The sequence below is a fragment of the Gopherus flavomarginatus genome, chromosome 24 (genome assembly GCF_025201925.1).
Source record: "Gopherus flavomarginatus isolate rGopFla2 chromosome 24, rGopFla2.mat.asm, whole genome shotgun sequence".
NCBI lineage: Eukaryota > Metazoa > Chordata > Testudines > Testudinidae > Gopherus > Gopherus flavomarginatus.
In genome coordinates this window covers 10,840,003-10,859,850 of record NC_066640.1, presented here as the reverse complement: position 1 = coordinate 10,859,850, position 19,848 = coordinate 10,840,003, and the positions used below count along the sequence as shown (strand labels likewise).

At 55.2% G+C, this 19,848-nt stretch overlaps 1 protein-coding gene across 1 annotated transcript in view; it reads right to left on the bottom strand.

Annotated features, from left to right (window-relative positions):
• Window positions 1-19,848, bottom strand: part of HCN2 (hyperpolarization activated cyclic nucleotide gated potassium and sodium channel 2) — a 40,381-nt gene that overhangs the window by 4,844 nt on the left and 15,689 nt on the right. Inside the window, exons 3-4 of the mRNA XM_050934130.1 lie at window positions 10,426-10,587; window positions 5,013-5,231 (exon numbers count right to left, since the gene is read on the bottom strand). Of these exons, the coding sequence (XP_050790087.1) occupies window positions 5,013-5,231; window positions 10,426-10,587 (381 nt within the window). The remainder of the gene's footprint in view (window positions 1-5,012; window positions 5,232-10,425; window positions 10,588-19,848) is intronic.

Sequence of the window (19,848 nt, the reverse complement as noted above, 5' to 3'; positions counted from 1 at the left end):
CTGGGGCCTTTAACAGAGATTGGTGCGATCTCAGATCTCATCCCCCACCCCAGCACCACCCGCCGTCCCTGCCCCGCAAACCCAGGTGCAGCTCAGGCCAATCCCTACTTGAGCCCACATTGCAGTGTCACCCATGGGCACCAAACCACTGGCACCCGGGGAGCTCTGTTTGCGCTGCTGGGTGTCCTTGGGGCCCTGATCCCTTTGCTGTCAGCTCCAGCCCTGAGCCCCATCCCAACAGCTACGCTCAGACATTCCCCCCCCGAGAGAACTACAGACAGAGCCACTCGTCTTTGCCCATCCCTGCTCACTCCCAGCCAGTGACAGGCTCCCGCTCCAAGGACTTCAGCCAGCCGTTGGCAGGTCTCTCTGCTAGCCTGACACCGTCTGGCTCTTCTACCCCCCCATGACCTGTCAAAGTCCCCAGCACACGAGTTCTCAGCCCAGTGGCAGGGGGGAAGTTGCTGCTTTTCACCAGTTCACCTTCATCAGAGACACAGCAACGGCTCCCACCTGAGCCCCCCCAATGAACAGCATCGAAGGGGACCGTAGATAGCTGGAAAGCTATGGATGCCAGAAAGCGAGGGGCGGGCAGCTGAGGAAGGGAAAGGGCAAGGGGCTGGAGGGGGGCAAAGTTGGAATCCGCTCGGAGAATCAAGGGGTCTTGATCGAGGCTGATGTGCTCAATCAGCCGGTCATTCTAGCTCTAGCTCAGCAGGTCGTTCTAGCTCAGCGAGATGTTTTACATCTAGAGCAGCAGGTTGTTCTGGATCAGGAAGGTGGTTCTGGGGGTTCCAGCCGGGTAAGGCTACCTGATCAGGGCTTCATTTGCAAGGAAAGAGGTGCCAGGGCTCAAGAAATGTTTTTTGCTTTCACATCCTATGCAGCAAACTGAGGTGCTGGGGCTACGAGTCGCCGGGCCCAGGGGCGCCGGGGCTACGAGTCGCCGGGCCTAGGGGCGCCGGGGCTACGAGTCGCCGGGCCCAGGGGCGCCGGGGCTACGAGCCGCCGGGCCCAGGGGCGCCGGGGCTCAGCCTTGGCCAGTTCTAGCACAAAGTAAGCCTTGGCTGTGATAAAGCAGGAGTTCTCATTCTCAGCTGCTGTGTGCCAATTTCTTTGACTCTTTCCCACCTCAGCCCCAGAGCAGGGGTCACTTTCACAAGAATCTGATTATTTGCCCAACACCAGGGTCCCAACGAACTGGGAATACAAGGCCTGGACTCCCCCTTCCCCCCGCATTTCTGAATATCTCCCCTCAGGCTTTTTGAGCTTTGAATCCCAACTTGGAGCTGCACCTCAATCTCCCAGCTTGGCCCCTCTTTCTGTTATGGGCTGGCACTGTGACGCCCATTGTAGGGATGGGGGAAATGAAGGCACAGAGAACCCCACGGTTGGACAGTGAGTCAGTGGTACAGCCAGGAATGGAACCCAGGTGTCCTGCCTCCCGCTGGTGAGGAAGGGGGAGGATATGGCAGGGGAAGGAAGGTGGATAGATGTGGGGAGCAGGAGACTGGCCAACTGCTGGGGGAGTGCAAGGGAGCATGGGGGGAAGGTGGGGGGTGATAGGAGGAGTTTGTATCCACAGCTGAGCTCTGTTGCCATCCCACGCTGCAGGTCTCTAACTGCTGCCTATGAGTTCACTCCCCTCCCTGCCAGGCTCCGGCCAGGCCCCTTGGCTGCTGCCTGGCGCTTGGCACAGAGCAGCTCCCTGGGCAGCCTCACTCCATTGCCGCAATTTGCCAGTGTCACTTTCCCGGCTCCAGGGGTGGAGCGAGGAGGTCACCTTGCAGGGAAGAGCACAGCAGCAGCCAGCCACACCAGCCTTGCATCCTGCTCCCTTTGGCAGCTGCTCCAGTCACTAGCAGCCCCGGACGCCCCGTCTCTCCCTACAGGAGACACCCATGCAGCGAGGGAGCTTGGTCAGGACGCCGGTGTTGAACTGGAGCCTTGGAGGTACCAGCCCTGCTACCAGTGCAATAACTGGGCTGCCTGGGACTCTGCTGGGATACTGAGTTTCTCCCTCCTGGGGGTACCCAACCTCCCCCCCCCCCGACTGCTCCTACACTGAGCCCCTGGCACAGCCCCTGGGGCCTGTTTGCTCTGGGCCTGAGTGGCAAAGTTCAATCTGCCTAATGATCGTTCTGTGCAACAACAGGATTGGTTTGATGCCGCGTAATCCCATTGCTGCAGAGCTGGGGTCCCGCGAAGGACAGATGGGGTCAGAGAGAAGGGGATGCCTGGAATGGAGCTGCAGGGGCACAGGGATTCAACTCCCTGTCATCACTTTATACACACAAAAGGCAGCATTATTAATGGTTAGAACAGAAGGGTTGAGAGTCAGGGCTCCTGGGTTCTCTTCCCAGCTCTGGGAGGGAGTGGTGCCTACTGGTTAGAGTAGGGTAGGAGCTGAAATTGTTGGCTTACATTTCCAGCTCTGTAGAAGGATGCGGTTAGAGCAAAGGGACCCGGATCAGCCACCATTCCCGGGACCTGTTCTCAGCTCTGTTCTGGACCAACAGGAGGAGGAAATGCAAACCCGCGGGGGTCCTGCTGGTGGTGGAGTGGATGGCCTTATCCGAAGGTCTACACGCATAAATTAAGCCTCTGAATTGCCCCCAGGTCACTCAGTGACACAGCTGGAAGGGAACCCAGGAGTCCTGACTGCCAGTTCCCCATTTGAACCACTAGACCTCGCTCCCATCCCAGAGCACGAAACAGAACCCAGGAGTCCTGACTCCCAGCTCCATGCCTGAGTCACCAGAGCACACTCCTTTCTGCATGGACACTCTGGGGAGGAACAGGTGGGGGGACTGTTTATTCAGAAAAGCCGAGCTGTGCCCACAGCCCCGCGCCCCTGAACACGTCGCTCTGACGGCAGAGCAAAGCCGCCTCCTTCTCCTAACCTCCTAGCTCTGCCGCGCACCAAGGACATCCCTGCTTTGTCTCAGCATCTATAAACAGCCCGGTTCCATCCTGAGCTGTGACTGCAAACGCCTGCATCGACCCAGTCCCCTCGGGGGCGGGGAAGGCATCCAAACCGAGCCATTGCCAGAGAGACGGGCACTGGGGAGGGGACAGGGTGCCCTGGAGCTGGATGAGGAGAGGGGAGAACGCAATAGAAATGAGGGTGCGGAAGACGGTCTCTCAGTGGGCCAGATCCTCATGGCTCCTGGGGCGCTCGCCATACAAACGCGAGCCATCCCAATGAGGGAGGGGTCTGAGCTGTGAGCAGGGCGGTCCATCTGCCTGAGCAATGTGGGGCGGGCAGGGAGAATCTCTCCCCCACCCCAGGACCTGAGGAGCAGCTGCATCCCTGGCTGGTGGAGGAGCGATTGCCACACAGACACAGCCCCACGAGAGCCCTCAGGATTCTAGGCCTGTCTTGATGAGCTCCCCGAATGCTCCCCGGGGAGGCACATATGCAGCAGGCCGCGTTCTGGCGGCGCGGGCTCCCCCGGGATACTGGCTAATGAAGGGAAACAGCAATCTGGTGAGGATGTAAACTCCAGGGTTAGCAGCAGGATGATTAGTCGGCTCACAGACCTCCTGCCTCTCCTGCCAGGATGGGCCAGTCCCCTGCTACAGCCAGAGCAAAGGGGGATGCAAGTTTCCAAAGCCATGATCTGTCCCCAAAAATGCCATGCAGCCAAAATTCTCCTGCCTGAACCATTTGCCTAAATCTTAGGCCCTGTTAATCCTTCTCTCTAACACCAGGCTGCCTTCAACCCGGCACACAGCCTGCTCCACCCACTCCTGTAATACGACAGTACAGCGCACAGACCCCATGGCTGCCCAGACCTTGCATGGACCCTGGCTTTGATCAGGATGCCCCATTGCACAATGGGATCTGAAGTCTCCATGGGTTATGCCTGTGTTTTAAAGATAATGGGAGATGCACCTGCTCTGTGCTCCTTAAAAGAGTCACGTCCCTCGGGTGTCTGGTCAATTGCGCTGTTCCAACACGCCTCTTGGCTCCCCGTTAATATAAGGGGGCTGGTTCCCCCTTAATATAACAGCTCAGTTCCTGCATTCGGGGTCATGATTCTGAAGACGGCTGGGGCTTGTGGCTCCGTGTGCAGGTCTGAATCCCCCTTGAGTGCTTGATTCTACTGGAGACACTATCTCTGTCCATGGTCCTGGACTCACTGATTTAAAAGTCTCCCTGTCCAAGGTACTCAGTTCTACCTCAGGCAGGGTGTTGTCTAAGTGTCATAAAAACCCTCACTTGGCAAGTCCTCTGAAGACAAGGGTCGCTCCCTGGAACTCATTTACAGTGGACTTGAAGAGAATCAAAGTCTATCCACAGCGCGATAGGACCAAGCCCCCATTTGCTTCCATGCAGATATTGCTGTCACAGCAATAAAACACATAATATCCTGTATCCCAAAATGGTGAACGAAGGACACCTAGGATTCAGTTCACCTCCCCATGCAATGCAGCCACCTCTGGGGTGGAATGGGGCAGCTGTTTAACAGCTGCACTGAACATCTGCTTAGGTCAGGGCTGGAAATCACGGGGAAAAAAACTGTTCCCAGCTGAAACTGCAGAGGGGGATTTCGGGGGGCAGAAGGTAATCATCCAAGCAGGAATTCAGCCCAGGCACGTGGGCTAACATCCATGTTCTCTCAGAATTCCCAGGACTTGGGATCAAGTGAGCAGGGCCTTGATGGGCCATTTCCATAGGTGTATAGTGCCCCCAGGGTACAGCATCCCCCACTCCCCAACAGGTGCTTTTGGGGCCAATGCTGAACAACCTGGACTCCCCTTGAAGCCAGCTCAGGAGCTGCTCAGCAGCACTTCACAGGATCGGGCCCAGCAGAGCACTTCTTCTGCGATCAACATGAATCCTCCTCCGATGGTCCCAGTATCCCCAGCCAAAGCACCTGGGGCAGTCATGTAGCTTCCCAGCAGCCCGCAGGCCTGCACTATCTCCAGTGTCAAAACTCTTCCCGGCTTCCCACTCAAATGCAAGCCACAACCCCCCACTCGCAGGACATGCTGCTCTTCCTTACCTTTTCCTGGTACTGGCGCCGGGAGGAGTCCAACGACTGGATGAGGGCGGTGGCGTGGCCAATGAACATGGCATAGCAGGTAGCGCCGACGATCATGCTGAGCATGGTAAGCCAGATATCCGTCATGCTCTCAGGGGCCTGCTTCCCATACCCGATGCACAGCATGTGGCTCATTGACATGAACAAGGCAAAGGAGTACAGCTCGCTCCACGAGTTGTTCTGCAAAGACATCAGCAGCGACAAATAACTCGCATCAAATGCATCACTCAGTGTGTGCGCGCACGTGGGTGGTTGTGTGCGGAAGGAGCTGCTCAGACCCAACTCGCAGCTTCCTGGAGAGCAGCAGATAAAAGACAACTGCTGTGTGTGTGTGAGACCCGAAGACCAGCTGATAAAAGACAGCTGCTCTGTGTGTGTGTGTGCGTGCGCGTGTGTGTGAGCGCGTGTGTGAGAGAGAGAAGCTGATAAAAGACAACTGCTCTGTGTGTGCGAGAGAGAGAAGCTGATAAAAGACAACTGCTCTGTGTGTGTGTGAGAGAGAGAGAGAGAGGCTGACAAAAGACAGCTGCTGTGTGTGTGTGTGTGTGTGTGTGTGTGTGTGTGTGTGTGTGTGTGTGTGTGTGTGTGAGAGAGAGAGAGAGAGAGAGAGAAGCTGACAAAAGACAACTGCTCTGTGTGTGTGTGTGAGTGAGAGAGAAAGAGAAGCTGATAAAAGACAACTGCTGTGTGTGTGTGTGTGTGAGAGAGAGAGAAGCTGATAAAAGACAACTGCTGTGTGTGTGTCTCCTCAAATCCAGCTCCGATTTTCCTCGGGACCAGCTTTTAAAACACAGCCACTCCACTAGAGTCTTGCTGGGGCGTCGGGAGACATGATTTTTGACACAGCATCACGAAGAAATAAACACAGGCAGTTGGAGGTGTATTTCTGGCGGTGCCCATAGACAATGCCGCCTCTCTACACTCCTTTCAGAGTATCAAAGGCAACAAAGACAATCGGTCCCTCCCCCACCCCATTTGAGTTATCTGATTGTTTTTACGGGTTTATGAAAAAGCCTGGATCCCTGACCTCATTTTACAAAAATTAAAACATAATCCATAATTTATTAACGACCCGTCAACAATGCTCAATAGCAAACAGGAGCTTTTGGAAAATGACGCTTCAGCCTAGAATAGCCCAATTCCACGTCAGCCAAAGGCTTGAACAAACAGATGGGGCCTTGTACTATTCTGGGTGACCGAGGAATGGGACAGAGCATAGAGAGGAGGACTGGGCAGAGAGGGTGAGCAGCCCAAAGTCAAGGCACCACTATGAGGGGGATCCACAAAGGTCATTAGGTGCCTAATGCCCACTGATCTCAATGCAATTTAAGCACTGAAATACCTTTGTGAATTCCACTCCAGGTCCTGATCCTGCTGTCATGCCTCAGGCACGACTCTCATGAAGAGCATCTCGCGAGATGGCAAGATCAGACCCCAGGTGCTAACCCCAGCCCCAGCTGCATGGGAGGGGCGGGATTCTCCTCCTCAGTTAATGGAATAACACACTGATCATTCCTGACCCTTCCAGATTGGCTGGGGAACACACACACACACACCCGCACTGCCATCACAACTCCCTCACACACTCACCATCCGCACACACTCTGCAGCTTTAACTCCCACTTTTACTATAACCACACACACACCACTATCTATACACAGGTTGCAATAACAACTCTCACACAATTAGCACTGGCATACACAGCTTAGTCACCACACATGCACACAACTGTTACCACATGCATACACGGACACCCCCAAATTACCATGCACATGCTCTACCTCCCCAGGGGCGGGGCAGCATCTCTGCATACGTCCCAGTGTTTGTGTCCAGGCAGCAGGGTGGAATCCTATGAGCATCCACATTCACACGCAGACAGATCTGTGCATTGCACTGCCACACGTGCATCCCTGAGAGCAATGATTCGTTTCAAAATGCAACTGACCAAGCCTCAGAGGTCACATGTTTAGGTTCAAAATAAAGACAAGAGCTTGGAAGGAGAACGCCCGTGTCCCCGGGTGCCAATGGAACTCCCCAGCAGGGGGCACTGCTTTGCATCAGCAGCTGGCGGAGCCGCATCTTAGCCATAGGCAGTGCTCTCAATGGGCAGGCATCCTGGTCCAAATGCACAGTCCTGCTTGCAAAAGAGACACTCAGTACATTTTTCCAGAGGCCTTTAACAAACCCGAAACCTTTTGTTCAGGGTCCGGTTCCCAATCTCCTGTCTCTCTGTCTCCCCCATGTAGATCCACCCCTGGCTTGGGAGCATTGTGTCTTTACTCTGCCTGTTACTTGGTTCCCAGAACCAGGCCAAGGTGACAAAGGCAGGTTTAGATCATCTGTCAGTCAGCTGGGACTCTGCCAAATCCTACTGATGGATGAGGAGCTAACAGAAGCCAGTTTGGTTGGGAGGGAGGAGTGAAGGAAATGAGCTCAGACAGTCTGGAAAGAACCGAGTTTATTAAAGTATTTGTGCTGGGATACTCAGCTTGTGTGGCAGGAGACAGACAGAGAAGGCAAGAAATGAAAAGCTACTGGTGTGTGAGGAAAGGGGAACGCGCATGGACACCCGTAAGCGGACCCAGTAATGCTGCTCTGGGGAAGGTGTATTGTAATGGTCAGAGAACAGGTTTGGGAGGCAGCCATTCCTGAGTTCCACACCCAGCTCTGTGCCTCAGTTTCCCTCTCGGTAAAACAGGCAGAACACCTGACCTGCTTCACAGAGCGGTGCGATGCTCAATAAGTGCACTCCTCTACGAGGAGACGTACATGGAATTAAAGCCTTGCACCAAACGACTGCTGCCGGTACCTACATCTGTGATGGGTCCGTGAAGGATAGAGAGATCCCCTTGAAGACAGGAAAGCACTATATTCCTTTTCTCTGTGATTACACGTTGCCACAGAGAGGACACGCGACTTGCCCAAGGTGACACAGCAAGTCAGTGACAGAGCTCGAAAAAGAACCCAGGAGTCCTGACTCCCAGCCCCCAGACTGCACTTCATCCCATTCACTGAATGGAACCTGGAACCCGGAGCCAGCCTTACCTCGCCTTGCGTAGTCTATTCTGTTCTCACTAGAGTCTTATCCTGTGCCCATGAACATAGTGTCTGAGCCAGGGGTGAAAGTAACTTAAAGAACTTGCCAGTACTCCGGAATCCGGAGAAGGGGCGTGGCCTCCACCGGAAGAGGCGGAGCCCTTAAATCCCCAGGCCCTTTAAATCAGGATTTAAAGGGACCGGGGCTAAGGCTGTGGTAGCAGCAGCTGGGAGCCCCATGCCCTTTAAATCATCCCCTGAGCTCCCAGCTGCAGAGGTGGCTGGGAGCCCTGGGGTTCGGGAGCAATTTAAATGGGGGGATTTAAAGGGTCCAGGACTCTAGCTGCTGCTACCGCAGCAGAGCCTCGGGCCCTTTAAATTGCTGACGGAGCCCCAGGGCTCCAGCAGCAGGGCCCGGGGCTCCTGCTGCCACTACCCTTCAGTGTCCTTTAAATCGTCTCTGGAGCCCTGATGCTGAAGGCCTGGGGTAGCGGCGGCAGGATTCCGGTGGCTATTTAAAGGGCCCGGGGTGGTAGAGGCAGCAGGAGCCCCGAACCCTTTCAATAGCCACCACAGCCCTGCTGCCGCTACCCCAGGGCTCCAGCAGGCTCCAGGGGCTATTTAAAGGGCCCGGGGTGGTAGAGGAAGCAGGAGCCCCGAACCCTTTCAATAGCTACCAGAGCCCTGCATCACAATCCCACTGCACAACACACACAGAGGCATGTACCCCTCTCAATACCACAGACAGGGCATGACACTCACATACGTGATACGCCCCAAGTCACACAGAGGGCTTGTTGTGCTATTGGGTTTCAGTTTCAGGTCGATCCTTAAGGTCATGGATCCTGCTAAGGAAACACCTTCCCCTCCCTCGAACTCCTGCTTGGGTTGGAAAAGCTTTTCTTGTGTCTCAGTCATTGCAAGGAACATGGGAGGTGGAGGGGAGAGAGAAGGTAACAGGAAGTCATGGAGGAATGAAAGAAGAGGAGGTAAACAGAGAGGGGAGGAAGAAAGGGAAGGAAACAGTCAGAAAAAGAGGAAGGCAAGAGAGGACAGGGGAGAAAGACCTAGAGGGAGAAAGGAAAACACAAGGAGACAGAGAGATAAGGAGCTGCAGGCTGCTGAAAGCAGGTAGATGGAAAGAGAGGAAAGGGATTGTGAGGAGGGAGGGGGAGCTCTGTTCATGACGCTGCTGCAGGGCTGCGATAGTGCAATTAAAAGCATGTCCCATTATTTATTAATAGCAGTTTTGTTGCTAAATGAGAAATGGAGGAGAAAGTGGCAGGGGGGGGAAGGGGAGGAAGCAGAGAGATGCCACAACATCTCTGCTCTGCCTGCTATTGCTCAGCTCCACTGAAGGAGGAAGGGGGCCGTGTACTTCCGAGCCAGAGCTCTCTGCCAGCGAGACAGTGCCCGGCCTCATACCACTGATTTGGCTTCCAGCCCCTCCGGCTAATGACGCACCAGAAAAAGAGAGGAACAAGTCCTGCTCCTGTGTCCATGAGATCCCAGTGAGACGAAGCCTCCTGCCTCCCTCAGCACAGCTCAGCCAGGAGACGGGCTCCGCTCCCCGCTGCACCTGCTGGCTGGGGGTGGGTCCCAGCTAACCGTCACCTGCCCCACAGATCGCAGCCAGGACTCCTGTGGTGCTCCGGGAGCTGCCACCACAGCAGTGGGGAGGGAGCATCCTCCGGGAGGTTTGAGACTCTGCCATGCGGAGTTGTCAGAAGGGGGCAGGGATGGCAGAAGGTGAGTCTCTGCCCATCACCTTAGCAGGGAGGAGAGGGGTTCTGAATGGGTCTTGGCTTCAGAAGACCCTGCTCCCAGCAGCCCTTGGAGCTGATGCGACTCCACCCAGGGCTGCCTAATGGAGCCCAAGAGCACCCAGACGCCTGTGCGCAGAGCCCCTCAGCGCCAGAACAAGGGATGAAAGTGGAGGGAGCTCAGGATAAAAAGGCTTTGGACACAATGAAGAGGTTTGCAGGGGCTGCAGGACTCGACAGACCTAGGCTGGCTAAGCGAGGGGGGCAGGACATACCCATCTACACCCATGGGCGGGATTAAACCCCAGGCAGGGAGAGGAGCCACTGGGGGGTGCTGGCCAGAAGTCAAGGGATGAAATCGACCACAGGAAATTTTAGGCTAAAGGCATAAGGCTGGGGGAATCATCTCCTATGGGTTGTGCTGGGAGCCCCGTTTGCTCGGGATACTTTGAACTAGACCAGCCCAGCCCCAGGGGAACCAGCCTGCCCTGGCCGGGAAAGGGACCTCAGCGCCATGTTCTAGCTCTGGTCGCTCATCCCCCTGAGCAGGAGGCGGCTCTCCCCCGGCACTCACCACCATGCCGTTGAGGGAGACCCAGCAGTTGCTGGGGAAGTCCTGGAGCATGGGCACGAGGAACTGGAGGCAGCCGTCCCAGTGACACAGCAGCAGCATCATGCCGATGAGGTTAATGATCCTCATCACCGCGCTGGCCAGGTCGTAGGTCATGTGGAAGATCTGCCGGGGGAAACACACGGTGTTAGACCACGGTGCCCAGGACCAGCCAGTCCTCCCACTGCTGTCCCAGCCTGCACCAGCCCACCTCCAGGGCAGCTGCAAAGCAATGCCCTGTACCAGGCGCATGGTAGCAGCTTCCCTAGCGGAGGTGAGTTGCAGGGTTTGATTGGGGCCTTTCACTCCACTCTGACCTGGAAGATTTGCAACCCCCGTTCCAGAGTGTCGGGCTCATCACCCTCATGTGTCACCAGATTCCAAGCCAAATCTTGTGTTCGCCAAGGGTTCCTGAACCTGGGCTGAGCTGGGAGCTTGCAACCGAAACCGGGAAAGCTCCGCAGGGCACCAGCAGCAAAGCTCTGCACAGCTCCAGGCCCAGCTGTCTGGCATTAGGGAGCTGAGGCTCAGGAATCACCTGCTGCATGTTAACCGAGGGGACTGCTTTTCTTCTGCCCCTTCTCTCCCTCTCCCCGACCCCTCCTCACACGCAGGACCAGAATCAGGGGGTCACACAACATGGGCAAGCGGGTGCCTTGCTAGCCTGCAGCCACCCAGCTAAAGAACTAGGGACTATTTAGCTGCCCTCAGTGACAATTTGTACTGTCTCCATATGCCCACTATCAATGCTGGTCTCTGACAAACACAGACACACACACCCCTCGCCTCTTGCTTGTTACTACCATTTCATGTGGGTTCTGATTCACAGCTGCTCACGATGCTAATGAGCCGAGACAGGTCTGCTTTGCAAAAGCAGCATCCGCTTTGAAATTCCTAGATGCTCAGGAACCAGGGGTTCAAATCCCAGCTGGGTTAACCGAGCCAGGCACATTTTGAAGGGGAATAAATTAACTTCCGTGCAGCACGCCGTGAGCAGATCTTGAACCTGAGACTTTAAAGTGCAGAGTTTCTGCATGGACATTAAAGACACCGGAGACTTTTCATTATGGGAATATTGGCGAACCGTTTGGGCTGATGGGGCAACAGATTCCTTTGACATGACTGGCATTGTTACTATACAGGATGGGCCCATCGCTGGAATCTTCTTTTCATGAATAAGAGCAGTAACTCTCCAGCCACCGGCCATTGGGGGAGGCCCATCTTTTCACTGACATCTGTTCGTTTGAAAACTGTCTCTATTCCTGGCAGGAGCCTGCAGTTATTTTAGGGACCTGGGCTTCCCCTGCCTCCTTTTTCTACACTGCCAAAGTCTTGCTACATGTTCTTTGCATTTATTCTTCCTGTTCTTGGGCTCCGATCCAGCAAAGCTTTAATAACAACGATCCCCAGCTCTCCTCAGCAGACCTCAAAGTCCGGGCGTTATCATTATCCTCATTTTACAGATGGGGAAACGGAGGCACAGAGCAGGAAGGGACTTGCCCAAGGCCACCAGGCTGCCCAGTGGCAGACCCTGAAACAGAGCCCAGGTGTCCTGAGTTTCAGTCACTAGGCCACCCTGCCTCTCTCTCTAGCCTGTAAACTCGGCTGCCTAGAAGGGATGAATCGCAGGGTTTATGGAAGAAGTGTTCTCTCTTGTGGCCATTTCCCCTTCCAGTACCCTGGGTTCCTGATGGATTAAAGGTGTGCGGGCAGCACAGGATTAAATACATTGGTCTCTGGGGTAACACTAGGCTGCAAGCATCATATCTCCCTGTATGTTTGTACCGGGCCTCAATAATGACACCACCTTACACTTCCCACCCAAAGATCTCACAGCACTTTACAAAGGAGGGTCGTTATTCCCATTGTATGGATGGAGAAACTGAGGCACAGGGAGACATGACTCGCCAAAGGTCAGCCAGCAGGAATAGAATCCAGGTGCCCCAGTCCGGGGAGTCACATTGCTGCTGTACTACTAACAACTACTCCAATGACTCCATTTGAGTTACACCAGGGATGGATTTACTCCCCTCCATGACCACCCAGAACTCCCCCAAACTGAACAGCACTTGGATCTCCCCCCACTCCCAATCCCATTCTAACACACTTTTCACCCCTGAGGCCTGGCACCAGGCGGTGTCAGTCTTGGCCCTCCCCAAATCAGAGGAGCCCATTCACCCAAACACCAGGCCAACCCTTTCCTCTCATTCCCCCACCCCTGCAGCCAAGGAACGGTGCTCACAGCCACCCTGAAATCAGGGTAGATGGGGTGGGGGGAGAAAATGATGCCATCTGAGTACCAGCCTCATTGACAGCAGAGATGGTGCAAAATTCAGAGCCAGATTTCCCCCCTCAGGGAAGTTAGGAGCCCCCACGGACTGTGGTTAGCAAGCTGGGTACAATTCCCATCAAGTTAATCCCACAGCAAAGCTCCCTCTGCCAGATCATTGGAACAGGGTGGAAAAAGCCTGGGGACTGAACTTCCCCTCCCATATCAGGTGAGCCGCAGGGCGGGGGGCTGAGGCTCATTGTAGCAGGTCTCAGGAGACAAGAAAGCAGCTCTTTGCTATGCTGGCATAACCCAGTAGTGTAGACGCAACCGATAGTGATAAAGAATGTCATGCTATAACCACACAACCTCCGCAAGTGATGGATTTTTCTCACCCCTGAGCACCGTAACTGTCAACCTAACCTGAGATCATCCGAAATCTGCACCTTCCACTGACAGATCTTATGTTACTGCCCCATTAGGAATGGTTAATGGCTCAGAGTCTACCTAGAAATGAAGAGCCCGCAGCATTACCGACCACCCTCCGGGAGGCAGGCTGCACACAACTTTTAACCTGAGTGCGAGGTAGAGGCCAGCAGTGTGAGCAGACCCTGGGGTGTTGGGATCCCCCGTTGTAATGCAACAGTGCCCCACACACATACACTTTGGAGACCTGGGGCACAGCATTTCAGCCACCGCTTTCCACCACCACCTTTCATTTGGGAATCCAGCTCGAGCGAGGGCCTGATTTTAAGGCATTGAGCTCAGCTGCCCCTGCTGCAGTAGAAGTCGCTAGGAGTTGCAGGTGCCCTGAAAATCAGCCCCTCAAGTCAGGCCCTAAAACCATATACCACTTTCCGGAGTGCGGCCACTAGCCTGCCTCAGTTTCCCCCCCTCTCTCACAGGGATAACAGCATCTCCTGCCTTGCCGGGGCTCTGCGAGAAGGAGGTCGCATTTACCAAGCACGTGGAAAGGTAATTAGCACAATTTTGTCAATGAGGGCGACAAACGGACCCACGCCCACATGAATGGGCACACTTGAGCTTGCCGTTCGCTAAAGAGCAGTTGGGAGCCGGCTGACGGGGCAGCAGCCAGCCACGTGGCGAGTCACTTTGGGAGGAGACCTGAGCAGGATAGAAGAGGAAAGGAGGGGACCAACCTTTCGCATGGTGCAGGCACAGGGGTTTCAAACAGCCTGCATCTTGCGGAGCTCAGAGGATAAAACCTGGGCCACGCTGTCTGGGGCAATCACTGGGTACGACTGAGGCCCCCAGCCGGCTCCACACAGGTGTCTGGCCACATGGATCAGAACCTCAGACTGGCTTGGGTCTCACACCCAAGGGTTGCATCTCGGGTGCACCTCACACTTGTTAACACATGGATCCTCTCAGCCCCATGAGTAGGGAATGGCTGTTAACCCCATTTCACAGATGGGGGCTCAGACCTGCAAAGAGATTTAGGCACCTAGCAACTTTGGAGCACTCGGCCTTCAGTGACTTGCCCAAGGAAGCCTGGGGCAGAGCAGAGACTTGGACACGGGTCTCCCAGGGGCTGGCCTGAGCAGCCCTTCCTCTCTCCTGCCCATGCCTAGGTTTAAGACATGAGGCGCCTCTTGTCTGAGGCATGAGAACGAACAGATCTGGGGTTCTCTCAGCCAAGCTGCTTTGCGTTTCGCTCTCAGGAGCAGCTCAGCTTAGCTCCCCTATCAAACACGGGGGGCCGGGCAGGGGCAGTGGATCCAGCCGTCGCCAGCTCCAGCAGCAGCCCTTTCCCACCAGTGACTGAACTCCCTCCTGCCGAGCGGAGCGGACAGGACAGAGACGCATTGGGAGTGCCACGCCCAGCCCTGGCCCCAGGGGTCAGAGCACCCCAGTGAAGTGAAAACATGAGACACGCTGAGGATCTCAAAGCAATTGACAAACAGGGCGCAATTAAGCTTCCCAATACTCCTCCCCCAATTTTAGCCCTGTTCCACAGATCTGGAAACTGAGATATGGAGCAAGGACATGCCCAAGGTTACATAGTGAGTCAGTGGCAACTGGCAGAAAGTCAGCTGGGAATGGAACCCAGGAGTCCTGCCTACCAACCTTGTGCTGTAGTCACCAGACCATCCTCTTCCTCCTCCTTGTACTACAGAGGGGGTGCAGAGCAGAGGATGCAACGCATCTGAGATCACGCAGCGCATCGGGGCTGAGCTGAGAATAGAAGCCAGAACTCTTGGGCTGGTGCTGTGAACACTTACCCCTGTTCCTCCAGAGCACTAGGTGCATCCTAGCAATTCCCATATGCTTCCTCTGCTGGATCCAGCACCGCCCCTGCCTGAATCAGGATACGGGACAGGACTGTCCATAGCCATACGAGACAGTACATATTGACATGCAGGTTTTCAAACTTGGAAGATAGGAGCCAGAAGACAACAAACGAGCAGGAACACACGTGTGTGTGTGTGTGTATGTATGTGTGGGGGGAATGGGTGTTTCATAGCACTGTCTCCTCGCAGCTTGAGGGTAAAACTCCCCCGTCTCCAGGATCCGCAAGGAGGATCCTGCTAATGAGATCTAAGCTTAGGCTTTTCCATAGCACACCCAGGTGCAGGGGATTTTTGCATCACTTCCCAACCCAGCTGTGCCCTGCACCCAGGATCTTGAATTATTTCAAAGACACCAGGAGGGAGATATTATTAAATGCGATTCAAATCCTCTCACTCGCCTCTACCTAGTTTAATGCCCAGACCAAGGCAGCCCTTTTATACACACACACACACACACACACACACACACACACACACACACACACACACACACACACACACACACACACACACACACACACACACACACACACACACACACACACACACACACACACACACACACACACACACACACACACACACACACACACACACACAGAGATATTGCTAGTGAGCGAGCCTGGCACCCCCATCCCACTGCAGGGCTGGACTCTGGAGCCACCCCTCCTCAGCTGGCTCTGCGATCGCCCACCAGCTGCTTGGTACAGGCTTTTAACAGCCACGTATGAAATATTAACAGCGGGAGACGCCCGCCTCCAGGGCAGTCGCCTGGCAGGCCTGGGCACAGCCGGGCACTGTGGCACACAGACCACTCTGAAACTGGTGCTGGCCCTACCCCCCAAGGGCACCTCCGGGAGAAGCCAGAGGAGGTACATTTTCTATCTAGGTTTTTATATCACTGCCCATCACTGTGGTATCTGAACCCGCCCACATGCTGGCAGGACTGGTGGAAGCTGCACTGACAATCCAGGGGGTCTCTGACAACATGGGATGCAGAGATACCTCTGAGTGTCCAAAGCAGGGCCTGGGGTAGGCGGGCAGGTCCTAGTGGGTGTGTGTTTAAACGGGAGGGCTGGGGGCAAGGACAAACCTCTCAATTGTTGCCCATCATCTAAACTTTCAGTAAAAAACTCCAAGTTTCTGCTTGTTACAGCAAACCTTGCAAACACGACCCACAGGGGACCAATGCAGCAGCATCTGCCTGAGTCTGCAGAGAGCCTGAAACAATTGCTCTGAGGTGGGAATGGTCCTATTTGTTTCCAGGGGTGATGACGATCCTGTCAATGTCAACACGTCATGACGACACTGGGTCATCCAAGGAGAGGAAGGATGAGATACAAGGGGAGAGCAATGAATGAAGGCCTTTAACACAGCATGGAGTGGGGAGGGGTCATTCTCCGGTTGTCAAGGCTCAGCTTTCAGAACGGTGGGACGGACACACTTGGGCAGACCATGGTCACACAGCACGCAGGGGATTGACTTCTCTGCCGAAGGACATGGGTACATTGCAGGTAACGCCGCCCCCCCCCCCCCATACATACACGTGGCAGCGTGTCTCAGAGCCTGGGTCAACTGACTCGGACTCGCAGGGCTCACACTACAGGGATGAAAAGAGGAGTGTAGACGTTCCCGCTCGGGTTGGAGCCTGGGCTCTGAAATCAGGTGGTGGGGGAAGGTCTCCGAGCCTGGAACCGGCTACCCTATTTGTAGCCTCCTAGCACAAACCCACATTACTTGACCCTCAGCTCCGAGACTTGCTGGCCCAGGGTGGGGTTTTTTTTTTGTTTTTTTTTTACAGTGCAGACATCCCCTCCCTTTTCTATGCAATGCCCACAGCTGACCACAGGACGAGGCCAGGCCAACGCTCACCCATCCAGCACATTCCAGCCCCAACATGCCGACTCCCCCTTTTTAGGCATGGTGTTATTCCAGAGGCATTTCAGTGCTGCCGCCGGGCCTGTTTTGCGGAAGGAAGCAGGCGGCACGAAATTAAACCGTTTATTCCGAACGGCTGCCATGGTTATTAATAGGAGCTATTTGCCAGGGAGGGAGCTGGCCACAGGCAGGGCTGCTGCATCCATGCATGACACTGACAGGAGTGGCAGGAATTACAGACGGAGAAGAGCGAATGGAGCAGCTAGCGCTGCCGGCCGAGGCTGGTTTCCTGCTGTCGTGCTCCTGGCAGGTTAAGGAATGGGGATCCAGGAGGTGGGAGTACATTCCTGTGTACTACCCAATGGTTCTCAACCAGGGGTACGCATACCCCAGGCGGTGTGCAGAGATCTTCCAGGGGGTACATCCACTCAGCCAGAGATTTGGCTAGTCTTGCAACAGGCTACATAAAAAGCACTAACAAAGTCAGCACAAATTAAAATTTCAACCAATGACTTGTTCACACCGCTCTGTATCCTGTACACAGAAAGGGAAGTCCGGTGTTTATATCCCAATCGATTGATTTTATAATTAGACAGCAGAAATGAGAAAGCCGGCCATTTTCCAGTAACAATTTGTTGTGACATTTTTGTATTTTTATGGCTGATTTTGTCAGCAAGTCGTTTTGAAGTGAGGTGAAAGACGAATCAGACTCCTGAAAGGGGGGCAGGCGTCTGGAAAGGTGGAGAGCCCCTGTACTTCACTCCCCTGAACCCCCACGCAGGGACTCAGGCGGAGGAGCAGGATGGGAGAGACGGGATGACGGCCCAAAGCAAGAATCTGAATCCACTCTCCAGCCCCGAATGGGTCAGCGTCAGCTCCCCTGCCAGTCAGGTGCAGGGAAGCAGCTCCTCGGAGCTCTGGGCACCAAGGGGTCCCACAGACCCTGTGTCTACGCTGAAGGAGCCTCCCGCATCCAATAGAGACAAGGGAACGACAGCGTTGTGCTCTCCCCATACTGAGTTAGGTCACAGTGCAGGGCCACCCTCCTCGCTGATGGCTCCACGGCAAACGGGCTGTCAGCTCTGATCCAGCATGAGCAGCGCTTCCCTGGCGGGATTCCTCGCAGCACAGAAACCTGTAGCAGGCGGCAGCTGCTTGCCAGGGCCACATGGGCTTTTTGGGTTCCCTGAGGAGCGTTCCAGCAGCGACCCGACTCAGGGCCCCGCGTATGGGCCAGGATCAGCAGAAAGCAAACCCAGAAGCCCACCCAGAGCTAGGTGTGACTCCCCAAATCCCAACCTCCCCTTAGGGCAGGGGTGCTACTTGGATCCCAATCCCTGCCCAACCCCAGCAAGGGATCACCAAGCCTGGAGTGTGCATAAGTCGCTGGGAAGCCAGTGACTTCCCTCCGGGCAAGGAGCATGTGAGACTGCCCTGCTCCTGGCATTGTCACACCCACAGCCTGTGATATCACGCTTGTGACATCACATGCGACATCAAAGCAAGATGGTCTCTGCAGCCCCAATCATTCCAAAGTTCCCTCAGATTCAAAGGCTCCATCACTGTGCTGAAGTGTCAGCCTCTGCTCTGCAATGTGTCAGGGAAGGAATCTAAGTGCCCGATTCCTTGTCCCCATAGACACCCAGACAGGGTTTAAGGATTAGGTAACGGCCATCCCTATATTACAGGTAGGGAAACTGAGGCACAGAAAAGAGGTGCAGCTGATGCAGTTTGGCCCAGGAGTTGGGTAAGAGTCAGGTTTAGAACCTGGCAGCTCCTTGCTCTGGTCTCTGACCATGGGCCCCCACTGGCCCCCATTCCAACTCCCTTTAGACCCAGATCCCATTGACAGGAAATCCCCAATTCAGATGCCACCGTGAACATGGAGCATAAGCACTGACCCCAGTTGGAGGCAGACGGATGTGTGTGAAAACACAGCTGGATGTGCACAGACACACCCGCTGCTCTGATGGAGTTTAAATGTCTGGGCCAGGCAAATCGGCCACTGACAGCCAGTCTCAGTGAGGCTGTGTGTGTGGGAGGGTCATGGGTGTGTGTGCGGGGACCATTTGGGGTCACCTAGGCAGAAGATAGCCAGGCATAGCATAGGTGGGACCATCTGTAGGACTTTGCCAAAGCTCCCTTCCCAGAGCCAAGCATCGGGCATCCGTGGAGCAGAGCTGAGAGCGGGTGGCGGGCTCTGGGTCATGGGAAAACTCCTCCTAAAGTCTGGGATGAGACCCAGCAAACTTGTCTCTCCACAAGGCAATCAGAAGCCGGGCAGGGAGCCCGGAAGAGAAAGGAGAGTCAGGGGCGACTGAGGCAGGCCCCTGCTGAGGAGTCTGGGTTGCTCACTCCCCTTCCTGCTAGCAGCGAGGCAGATGGGGATGGTTTGGAGAGGCCATCTTCACACGGGAGGAGATGAGGGAAATTAGGGACAAAGCAGCCGCCTCTCCCAGGCCCCTGCCCCCGTGCACGGAGATTTGTGGGGTGAAGCAAGGGGGGTCGGCTCAGCACTTCATTTCAGTCAGTCCCTGTCAGCAGGAGGGTCAGGGCCCAACTCTCAGACATCAGACCCAGGAACTCCCAAGTCCAACCCGTTTATTAGCACCCCCTCCCTCTGCCAACACAACCAGCCAGCAGGGGCAGAGTGAAGGGCACCCACTGGGTGGCGCTACCCCATCAGTTGGCCCCTACTTAGATAGGCCAAGGCTGGAGGCTTGCAGCCCTGGCTGGCTGTGACCTTCAAAGCTCAGCCTGGTCGGCTTCTCTGTGCTAGACGCAGCCTCAGGCCCTGGAGTTTCCAGCTGCAAAACTCCAGCCCAGAGCCCCTCCAACCTCGCCAGGCTGGACTGCGGAGGAGAGGAGCGGCCGGGAAGAGCCCAGAGGGGTCTGACTCCCTTCTCCGTGACCTCCCGAGCTGTCACT